Source organism: Erinaceus europaeus, chromosome 20 (assembly GCF_950295315.1).
Source record: "Erinaceus europaeus chromosome 20, mEriEur2.1, whole genome shotgun sequence".
NCBI lineage: Eukaryota > Metazoa > Chordata > Mammalia > Eulipotyphla > Erinaceidae > Erinaceus > Erinaceus europaeus.
Window position 1 is genome coordinate 6,617,339 of NC_080181.1, and position 12,095 is coordinate 6,629,433.

Consider the following 12,095-nt stretch of genomic DNA (forward strand, 5'->3'; position numbering starts at 1 on the left):
GGGCGAAAAAAGGGGAAATAAAGTAAATATTAAAAAAATAGCAAGCCAACACAGGAGCAACCACAGCAGCAACACAAAGGGCAAGTTCCTTGTTCCTCCCCAGACTCTGGGACAAGGACAGAGTCTGCTACTTTGCGGCAGCCTGTCAGGAATCAACCACTCCGTCACTCCAAATAGCGCTGTGCATTTGTGAATGAACGTTTGAAACACCTTTTAAAACTGCAACTAAATGTTAAATAATGGAGTAGCTGAGTCATGTTCAAAAGCAGTATTTATTTTTCATGAAGATAAGAGGCATATTACATTTGGCATAGAAAATACTATGAGGAACATGCCGCGTGTTACTGATATGACAAAAAATCTACTTATGACAGTGTTCTGTCCTCTAACAACATACTGAAGAAATTTTTTTTCCAGGTGAGTGAGTGAGTCATACAGAAACATGTATTAGGTTTTGTTTTGAAATGGCAAGATTTTATTCCTTTGATAGCAATGAAACAGGCTTATTGGCTACATGTTGGGAATGTGATAACAGATAAACAAAGAATGGCTTTATTAAAACATTTGAGAAAGGAAGAGGGAGTGAATACGCCTGCTTATATTTCAGCTAATAAATAAAATGTACAAATAGGGTTTTAGATGAAAGCCATCTTGGTTATTGCAGCCTGGGAAGTTTGACTGAAAACTGGGCAGAACATTCCTATTTTTCGTTCTTAAAGCAACAACAAGCTGGAATGATGTAACACACATTTTGGTTTTGGTTCAGGAAGATGATGTTTTCATAGGCGCCTTGCAAGTGGTTCCTGATTACTTGAGTGGCTGCCTCGGCTATTTCAGCAATTTCTGGTTGTGTGCTGGGACACTGGACAACCAAACACTAGAACATTTAATCTGACCACTCATCCTCTGAGGTCAAAACACTGGCTGCTTTGAGGGATGTTTTGAAGGTACATCTTTAATAAGCACTGGCCTTTCATCTCAAAGAGCTGAGGAGAAATGAGCTGCAAGGACACTTGAGGACTTGGTCTTGAGGGCATCATGCTTAGAAAGCCAAGTAATTTTAGGCCATTTATCTGAACAAGCTCCTGTCACATAGCCCTCACCCAAACTGGTTGTAGTCAGTATGGCACTGGGCTCAGCAAGGTTCTTCTTTTCTCTTTGAAGGCAGAAGGGAAAATGTGGTTTTCTTTAAGCTACCTCTGAGCTATCTTGGGTTTAGGGCTGCTCTTTTTAAGAGTCTTGTTTTGGAGGGTGATGAATCACTTCCTACTCATGGAGCCAGTCTCCTTTAACAGCAACACTAAGGAGCCAGAGAGGAAAAGTCACTCTAAATGCCAATAATACCCACCAATGTAAAAACAGTCTTCCAGTGGAAGAGCAGGAGTGCAAGTTTTTGCTGTCATGATTTGCAGGGTGGCTTCTTAGAATGAGCTCTACAGATTTAGGAAGAAACAATATTCCCAGATCTAATTTCACTCATCTTAGAAACAGGGATTCAGAATGGTGAGGATCTGATTATGGGTTTGCTTCAGTACAATTGGATTGTGGTACTACACAAAAGCTTTTAGGTTATAAATAATCCACGATGCCTTGTCAAATACAAAATGCCACTGTGAAGCCACATCTGTCTATCAAAGAGACAGGGGCACAAAAGCAAGACACACAATATTAATTAGCACAGTTTGGAGAGTTTGAATCCATTATTAAATATGGGTCCTATCAATGATTCCACCAGACTTCCAGTTATGTCAGTACTTCAATGCTCAGTTTGGGGGCTTTCAACAACTCAGCTATTTCAACAAAACCATTTTGACTGGCTCATTGCAAGTCTCCATGCCATTATCCAAAGGATTTACTTTGTGGAGGGGCTTTGGGAAAGAAGACAGCTTAAAAGTCCTGCGATAGCTTATATATTGTCTCCTACAGGATTATGACAACAAACCCTTTGAAGAAAAAAAATTGAGACTGGTGTTGAATGAATTAGCATGCCTCAGCAAAAACCATAAAAAGAAGACTTAATGACAACTTCTAAAGCACCTATGTTACTAGGGCATGCTTTATGGGTACACAGGTGATTACTGCCTATATAGGTTAAACATGTAAAACATCTCATGGGGAAAATGACTAGATTTTTGCCTCCTCCCTAGAAACCATAGTTCCCCTTTTTCAGAATCAACTAAGATCCACCATAAGACAAGTTCATCTAGTTATTTTTAATACACAAGGTGTTTTCGCGGGGAGAGCAAGATCTGAAATTGTATTCTGATTCAGAAGTAAAATAAATGCATCTCCTGAATCTTCTAAGACATGCTTCATGTATTTAATAAGTTCCTTCTTTTGACAAAAGGTTTAAAGCACAGGTAAGCTTTGGTGCACTTGGCTTACAGACTAAACCATCGGATCTATTTACACATCGACATGAATTCATACACATGTCCTCAGGCACTATTATTAAATGCAATCCTGTTTTCCTGGATATGGAAAGGAAGACACTTGGCTACTTGCCACAGCGCTAACAAAGCTAAGTTGAAACTCACCAACCACTTGTATTTATTGCTTTGCAGGCTCTGAATGTTTGGTTGCGGGTGGGAGAAGGGTCTCTTACCACACACCCTTCCTTCTGACACTAAAGGGTCTCTCTCTCGTGCTTAATTTGAGTACGTATGTATTCATTTATCGAGGAGGTCTTGAGCTGCAGATACAATCGCACCGCTCGTGGTGATCCAACTGGATGTCAATGAGAGCCATGTGCTTGTTAGTCCGGCCTCTCCTTCTGAAATGGCCAGGCTCAAACTTCAACACCTAGGGCAGGAAGCATATTCCTGTTAAGACAGTCCTGGGATTTGTGATTCAACAAGAGGTCATATTTCTCCTTATGATAGCTGGTTCTCACCCTCCTGAGAGTCCAATGATTCTCTTGCTAATGTGGAAGACTTGTCAATATTCTATAGCCCTCAACTCCTACAATCAGAGGGGTCCAATGATCAGAGTAGTGACCCACTCCCCATCATCTCTCTGCTGCACCAGACGGCCTGAGTTTCCTAGCAGTCATTTACCGATGGTTTTTTTTAGGGCTTTCTATGTGCCAGTTTCTGCCCCCAAATGCTGTAGACAGTCTTTCTGACCAAAGCATGTGTTATGGGTAAGTATAGCTCTATGGAATGTTAATGGCCACTGTGAATAGGACAATAAACAAACACATGGGCACAATCTGCCAATATAACTAAATGCTTGGTTGATGTGAATAATTTTACCCTGATGAAGACCTTTATGTTTTTATGTGTCTATTTCATGACACGTTTGTTAAGATAAAATATCTTCTACAGCTCAGAACAGTTTAGGCTCCTCAATAATCTTTGTATACTGTGTATCAACTCAACATGCTTGAATTTATAAGTACATTATCAATTTCTTAAAACTAATACATCCAGATACATTTTTTTTTTTGCCATCACGCTTCAATATGATTTTGTTTCTGCTTTGATGTCACTGCTCTTGGTAGGTTCTTTTTATTTTTAAATATATTTTTCCCAAATACAGGGTGAGAGACAGAGAGAGATACTACAGTCTTGCTACTCTGCCCCTGAAGCTTTCCCTTTTGTATGACACTTCTGTGTGGTGCTCCAGAGACAAATCCGGGTCCTCACGTATAGCAAGTCAATGTGCTTCACTGAGTGAGCTATCTCCCAGCCTATAAACACACACACACACATACACACACACACACACACCACACACACACACCACACAAACACCACACATACACACACACCACACAAACACCACACACACACACACACACACACACACAAACTATAACTCTAATGAGAAGTTGAATCTCCTTCCTAGCTACAGTCCTGTGGCCCTTACTAAAGTAAAACATTAGTCAAATCTGCACAAATACTTAGATAATTACATACCTAATTTTACAGATACTGTGAATTTATTTTTATGATGATTTTACACCCACTGGTTCTTGATAATCTTTATTGTTTTTATTTTGTTCTACTTTCCTTTTAGCACTTGAAACTCTGTCATCATGGCACCACACCATATACTTATGTAATATTTTAGTGTTCCAAGAATTTACGCTATTTATTCCACTTGCCCAGACAAATACTGTCGCATACGAGAAGTGGTCTCCTAACTCACGTTTGGACATTTGAGAACTAAGATCCTAAAAGAGAGTGAACACCTAGTCCAGAGTCTACTCAGCTTGGGAGTAGGACTTTTCCTTTCGCTAGGGGCACACCCTAGTCAGTGCTTCCTTAACACACTTACAGTTTTTGTTGGTGTCTAAAAGGTATGTTGAGCCCACTGTGAACTTGAGTGAAAATTTTATTTATTTTGCCTCCAGGGTTATTACTGGGGCTCGGTGCCTGCACTATATAAATCCACTGCTCCTGGAGGCTATTTTTTCCCCTTTTGTTGCCCTTATTGTTCTACTGTTTTTGTTGCTGTTATTATTATTATTGTTATTGCTGCCACTGCTGTTGGATAGGACAGAGAGAAATTGAGAGAGGAGGGGAAGACAGAGAGGGGGAGAGAAAGACAGACACCTACAGACCTGCTTCACCTGCTTGTGAAGCGACCCCCCTGCAGGTGAGGGGCTGGGGGCTGGAACTGGGATCCTTACACCGGTCATTGTGTTTTGTGCCATGTGAGCTGAACCCACTGCGCTACCGCCTGGCCCCCAAGTGAAAACCTTAAATGCTTTCTTTGGTATAAGTTGGCCGTTGGTGAAAATTATTGTGATCTAGTCTTGCTTTCAACAACTGTATAGCTCTTCATGGCACCCCTAGAGCTTTTTGCAGTGCACTGTTCATCTTAGCAATTTTTTTCCTCATCTTTGCATTAATGGCTTCAATCAGACCAAACCATCTACTAGGGAAAATCGGCTGGGTGTCCTCAGCACCGCCGCATCCTAGTCTGTGCAGCCCCTCTGAGCTGGCACTGAGTCTTGTTGCTCCTTGCAAATCTGTTGAGGCAGAAAGTAACTCATGGCACTTATCTAAGGGAAGTCATACCGGGGAAGCTGGACTCAGCTAACGCAGCACAGCAGAGTCCCATCTGGAGGACAGCCCCAAAGTATACCTTGGAGTTGCAAAATTGGGGACTAGAGAAACAACACAAGGGAGTTCACCAGGGAGTGAGTGCTAAGAAGCAAAATAACTTGATGTTAGTAAGGTTAGTCCAAATGAACAGTTTGAATAATTAATTGCATTATTGTAATTTTCTCCTGAAATTCTACTACACTTACAATAGGTATCACTCAATTTCACATGATTTATTATGCATTTTCTCCATTAATTCAAGTATAAGTACCTGGAAGGCAAGGACAGATAAAAAAAAAGTTCACTAGTATTATTATAACCAGGATTTGCTTCCATGTGGTCTAGCTCCTGTTCTTGTTAATAAAATAAAAACTTTTGTTTGTAGAGTTCAACAGCATGTTAGGACCATCCTAGCTGCTTAAAGAGACGCCCTGGGGAAGTGTGGTGGGTGATATAGACCAGTGCACAAGTCTGCGACAGATGTGAATGGGCTCTTATTTCATCCTTCTCCTACCTCTCCTCTATCCCACTGCCAGCTCACATATGTGGCAAAGCACACCAGGAAATAAAGCAGAGGCCTGCTTTTTTCCCCCCTTTCTTTTTCTTTTTAAATCTTTAAAAATATTTACTTATTTTCCCTTTTGTTGCCCTTGTTGTTTTATTGTTGTACTTATTACTGTTGTTATTGATGTTGTCATTGTTGTTGGATAGGACAGAGAGAAATGGAGAGAGGAGGGGAAGACAAAGGGGGGAGAGAAAGATAAACACCTGCAGACCTGCTTCACCGCCTGCCACCTGTGAAGTGATTCCCGTGCTGGTGGGGAGCCAGGGGCTCAAACTGGGTTCCTTCTGCTGGTCCTCTTTGCGCCACGTGCACTTAACCCGCTGCACTGCCGCCCGACTCCCTTTTTCCCCCCTTTCTACCAGAGCACTATTTAGTTCTATCTCAAGGTGGTGCTGGGGGTTGAACCTAGAATTACAGACTCTCAGGCATATACGGTTCTTGCATAATTACTAATATTATTTTCCCCAGCTTTGGACCATGTTTAATACTCTCATGATGAAAAAAAACAAAAAAATGTCTGAAGAGTAGCATGGCCAAGATATCTGCCTTCCCCTGCCCTCATAGTCTTTCCTATTTGGTCAATAGAAAATAACATAGATTGCTTTGCTTTCCCATAAAATAAAATAAACACAATGGTTCATTAATATATCAAATAGCCCTGCCTGGGACAGATATGGAAGCTCTCCCATGCTATATGTGGTCAGAGTGCCTTGGAAGGGCTGGGGGCTCGGCTCCTACAGCTTTGCCAGTGACCTCTCTTTTGCTGCTCTTGTCGGAAACTGTCTGCATGCAAACCAGACTTGGAACTTGGCAGATGCAGGTAAGAAAATTTATTCTTAAGAAGTTGAGCCTATGAAAAACATTCTCTGAGTAAAGAAGACTGTGATCAAAGTCTAATGAGCTGCAATGACAGGCACCTCTAAAGCCTGTGCTCTGATGGCTTGCTTTCTCATTTGATGGCAAACAAAGCTGTGTGCTTTGGGATGAGAGCACAGCCTGCACAGAGTTTCTCACTGGTCTCTTGACTGTCTAGGGATTTTCGCCGTGTTTCATATTAAGCACAGTATATATGTGTTCTACTGATAAGGAGAGAAAAAATGAATTGGCAGACACTTTCCCAGACAAGACAGGAAAGCACTGTTTGAACAACGTGGAAATTGGACTGCTTTACTGCTGATCACAGCACTGATGTTCAAAGCTTTCAGACCATGTAATAGTCTTGGGTTCAGGTACACAACATTGAAAGGCACAAGAAAGCAAAGCTGATTCGAAGGAGCACAGAAAGTTAAAAGAAAAATGAAAAGCCTTTATTCGAGAAAGCAAACTGCCCGGCTGGGGGTTATCTGGTCACCTTTAAAAAGAAGGAACCACTGAATTAATTACAGCCACTGAAGGGCTAACACACACACACACACACACACACACACACACACTCACACACACACCCCTCCTATTTTCTGAGCTATTATTCACAGCTGCAAGCACACACAACACTGAAATAAAAACTCACCGAGGAGCTGCCAACAGCTGCATATCACCTATGGGTGAAAACAGAAATCTTGACTTGTCTTCACCACTTGGAAAACCACACCGAGTCCAGCCAAGTTGACTTTTACTAAATGGAAAATAACTGAGCCAGATGATGGCTCTCATACCACTACACAAAATCAAAGGCGCTCAGTTTTCAAATTAGCATATCACAAAATATATTTAACTACAGTGACCCGCCTTGTTGCCAATGAACCACTGAATGAATCACTGCATAAAGCTGTTACACGAATAAAACAATACCAGGCAGAAAGCTATCTGCTGAGTTGGGCTCCTGTTTATTGGTGAATATAAAGAAGGTTGTTATGGCCTTGTAACAGTTTCCAAATTAATGGCTGGCATAGAAACACAGGTCTGTATTTCAGGACAAATGTGTTGTTTCAAACCACATTAAGAATTTATTAAGATTCTACCCAATTGGTAAATCAGCACTTAATACAGCTTCTTAGGAAAAAGAAAAAATTCCTACTTTCCTTCCATTTTAACTTCTCATGCTTACATACTTTATGAAAAAATTTGAAAAGGACAGTTCCCAGGCAACTAGGTTCGAAGGAGACCAATTACTGGAGTCACAGGGAGGGTCCTAACAGTCTCATGAATTTTGAAACTACATCTTGACATATGGGGGCATTACCTTCTTGTAGAAAAGTAGGCTATGGGGGCCTGGCGATAGCACAATGGGTTAAGCAATGTGCTTCTCCCAATGGTGAGAAGCTCCAACACCAGCATAAGGATCTCGGTTCCAGCCCCAGGCTCCCCACCTGCAGGGGGTCGCTTCACAGGCAGTGAAGCAGGTCTGCAGGTCTATCTTTCTCCTCCCCATCTCTTTCTTCCCTTCCTCTCTCCATTTCTCTCTGTCCTATTCAATGACAATGATAGCAATAACGACAATAATAATAACAACAACAATGTTAAACAACAAGGGCAACCAAAGGGAAAAAATAGCCTCCAGGAGCAGTGGATTCGTAGTGCAGGCGCCGAGCCCCAGCAATAACCCTGGAGGCAAAAAAAGTAGGTGGTTATTATTATTATTTGCCTTCAGGGTTATCACTGGGGCTCTGTGCCACACTACAAATCTACTGCTCCTGGGGGCCATCCCCATTTTTATTGGATAGAACAGAGAGGAAGGGAGAGGGGAGGGAGAGATAGGGAGAAAGAAAGACACCTGCAGACCTGCTTTGCTGCCTGCGAAGCATCTCCCCTACAGGTGGGGCGCCAGGGGCTCCAACCGGGACCCTTGTGGGAATAGTTACATTTAGTAATATGTGTGCTTAACTAGGTGCACCTCCACCTGGCCCCCTAGAAGTGTAGCTTGTCAGCACACAGGGCTTACTAGCTGTAGTTCTACTTTACAGAATGAAATAGGTAAATATAGATATGTTTTTTGCCTCCAGGGTTATTGCTGGGGCTCAGTGCCTGCATCTTTGTTGTTCTTGCTGCTGCTGTCGTTAGGGGCCCACTTTTGCAGTAAGTGAGTCATCAGGCCTGTAAGAGAGTCAGAACTATGACTGCCAGGCCCTAAGGAGACTCTTGGCAAATTCTAGCACATCTGTTCCATGTTTTACAGCCTTCAGATGTTCCCCTTTGCCCAGTCTCCCCTTAGGTAAGTAGCACAGGTGTTACTATCAAGGAGTTAATTAGATTTTTTTTTTTTAATAAGCAGTCTCCAAGTACTAACACATGCAGATCAGACCTTTTATTCACTTGCACTTAACACCTCAATTTGGCCATATTCCTTATACAGTTTCAATAAGATAAGATTTAGGTCCAGGAAAGAGTATGAAAACTAGTGAATCAGGTAAGTTTAGGTGGGTTTGGGGACACTGAAATGTAGGTGACAGTGGGATTTCATTTGAGGAAACCTAGAAGGTTTTCAGGGCCCTTCCCACGTGATAGTGCTAGAAGCAGAATTCACATTGTCCCTTTTCTGACCCTAGTGCCCCGTCTCAGAAGAAAACAGTGGAAGGGCCTATGAGACAGCTGTTTGAGTCTCACCCAAAGAGGGAGGAAGGGAGAGAAACCATGAGACTGTGTGCAGACTACAGAAATGCTATTTCTAGGAGAAGCATACAATGAGAAATTTCTGAACTTTTGTTATAGTTATTTATAACCTAAAATGGTACTCACTTTGTCAGAGAATAGAAATTTTTGGAAAAAAAAATGACTGTCTCCTTGGCTTCAATTTGTCATTATGGCTAAATTTGGTCCAATGACCAGCTGTTTAAAATGAATTAAAAAAAAAACACCTAAAAATACTGGGCCAGGCGGTGGCTCACCTGGTTAAGCATTCGCATTACAGTGCGCAAGAATCCAAGTTCCAGTCCCCTCTGCCCACACCTGCAGGGGGGAAGCTTCATGAGTGGTGAAGCAGGGATGCAGGTGTCTATCTCCTCCCCTCCTCTCTCAATTTCTCTCTGTCCTATCCCAAAATAAAAACAAAACAAAAAAAACCTAAAATACTAATATGTGTGTGTACACGTGAACCTGGAGCCTCCTACCTATGAAGCACCTACCACAAACTCCACCCTTTTTGGTCCTGAAAGCTCAACATTTTATTACTTCTTAAACAAACAAACAAAAGCAAGGGAGTCGGGCAGTAGCGCAGCAGGTTAAGTGCAGGTGACTCAAAGCGCAGGGACCAGCGTAAGGATCCTGGTTCAAGCCCCCAGCTCCCCACCTGCAGGGGAGTCGCTTCACAGTCAGTGAAGCAGGTCTGCAGGTGTCTATCTTTCTCTCCTCCTCTGACCTCTGACTTCCCCTCCTCTCTCCATTTATTTCTGTCCTATCCAACAACGATGACATCAATAACAACAATAACCACAACAACAATATAAAACAACAAGGGTAAAAAAAAAAGGAAAATAAATAAATATTTAAAAAATCAAGTTGACAGGGTTTCACACAGCTCTGGACTGACTTTTTCAGATCGAGACGAGACAAAGGTATAGAAGGAAGAACAGTATAGCGCAAAATTTCCTCTAGTGTGGCGGGGACTAGACTCAAACCTATGACGCACGCATGGTGAAGCAGGCACACTATTCCAGTGCTACCTTGCCAGTCCTAAAAAAGTACTTCTTATTAAAGGTTCAAGGCGCCAGCTCCAATCTGCAGTAGGAAAGCTTCATGACGGTGAAGCAGTGTTGCAGGTGTCTCTCTTTCTCTCCTACTCTGTATCTTCCCCTTCTCTTTCTCTGTCTCTTTTCAAACAATACAAGATTTTTTTTTGCCTCTAGGGTTATTTGTGGGGCTGGGTGCTTGCACTAAGAATCAATCCACTGCTTCTGTTTTCCACTGTGGTTGCTGCTGTTATTGTTGCTGCTGCTATTGTTGTTGAGTAGGACAGAGAGAAGTTGAGAGAGAAGAAGACAGAGATGAGGAGAGAAGGATAGACACCTGCAGATAACTGCTTGCAAAGTGATTCCTCCCATCCCCCCCAATTCTCCCCCCCCAGGTGGGGAGCTGGAGGCGTGATCCCTGATCCTTGTGCTTCTCACTATGTGTGCTTAACCCAGTGCACTACCGCCTGAAACACACACAAACACACACACACACACACACACACACACACACACACATTTATTATTAGTATTATTTTTCTTTTTGGCCTCCAGGGTTATCACTGGTGCTCAGCGCCAGCACTATGAATCCAGTACTCCTGGAGGATATTTTTCCCATTTTGTTGCCCTTGTTGTGGCTGTAATTATTATTATTGTTGTTATAGCTATTGTTGTTGGATAGGACAGAGAGAAATCAAGAGGAGGGAAATGCAGAGAGGGGGAGAGAAAGGTAGACACCTGCAGACCTGCTTTACCACCTGTGAATCGACCTCCCTTGCAGGTGGGGAGCTGGGGGCTCAAACTGGGATCCTTACGCTGTTTCTTGTGCTTTGTGCCACTTAACCCGCTGTGCTATCGCCTAGCACCCCCCCCCCCTTAATGTGCTGTTAGTAGCACCACACTGGGCAGCATGAGGGAGAACGTCCTACACTGCAGAATTCTCTAGTGGACTGGGCCATATCAGCCTATAGACAAAACTGTGTGTGGAAGGAAAGACAGAGCCAATGTTCTCCCTTCTTTGTTGTTTCTGAAATAGGCGGGATGTTGACTGAATATACAGTTATAGGAGCAAATGATGGAAAGCATCAGGACAACTTTAGCAAGTTTCTAGGGAATAACCTTTCCCATCATTATGTATTGTCAAGGGAAATGTAAACTGAAATAACAGCAGCCACTAACTTCAACGCACTATGTTGTGTTAGCTGCCATCAGGATCATCACTGGGGTTCCATACTCACAATGTGAATCTACTGCTCCCAGAAGCCTTGGCCTTCCCCCGCCTTTTTATTTCTATTTTGTTGATAGGAAGGAGAGAAATTGAGAGTGGGAGAGAAGATAGTGAGGAAGAGGGAAAGACACCTGCAGACCCACTTCATTCAATACTCTTGAAGCGTCTCCCCTGCAGGTGGGGAGCTGAGGCTGCAATGCCGGGTACTTGTACACAGTGACCCGTGTGCTTAACTGGAAGCGCCGCTGCCCAGACCTCACGATGCTCTATTTTCTGGAGACTTCCCTTTTTAAACACCACTATCTTCATATTCAGTATATTTCCAGGGGCACAGAATGCTTGGTCCTGGGTTAAAAGGCAAAAATACAGGGGCTGGGAGGTAGAGTAGGGGTTTAAGCGCACATGGCAGGAAGTGCAAGGACCAACATTAGGATCCCAGTTCACATGTGGCGGGAAGCACAAGGACCTGTGTAAGGATCCCAGTTCAAGTCCCCGGATCTCCTTCTGCAGGGGCTCACTTCACAAGTGATGAAGCAGGTCTGCAGGTATCTATCTTTCTCTTCCCCTCTGTCTTCCCCTCCTCTCTCCATTTCTCTCTGTCCTATCCAATAACAACAAAAGCAATAACAACAATAACAATAACA

General features: G+C 42.8%; 1 protein-coding gene across 1 annotated transcript in view; it reads right to left on the bottom strand.

Moving 5' to 3' along the window:
• Positions 1 to 253: 253 nt before the first annotated feature.
• The window catches only part of PDGFD (platelet derived growth factor D), a 178,171-nt gene continuing 166,329 nt past the window's right edge, over positions 254 to 12,095 (bottom strand). Inside the window, 1 exon segment of the mRNA XM_060179823.1 lies at positions 254 to 2,802. Coding sequence (XP_060035806.1) covers positions 2,674 to 2,802 — 129 coding nt within the window. The 3' untranslated portion in view covers positions 254 to 2,673.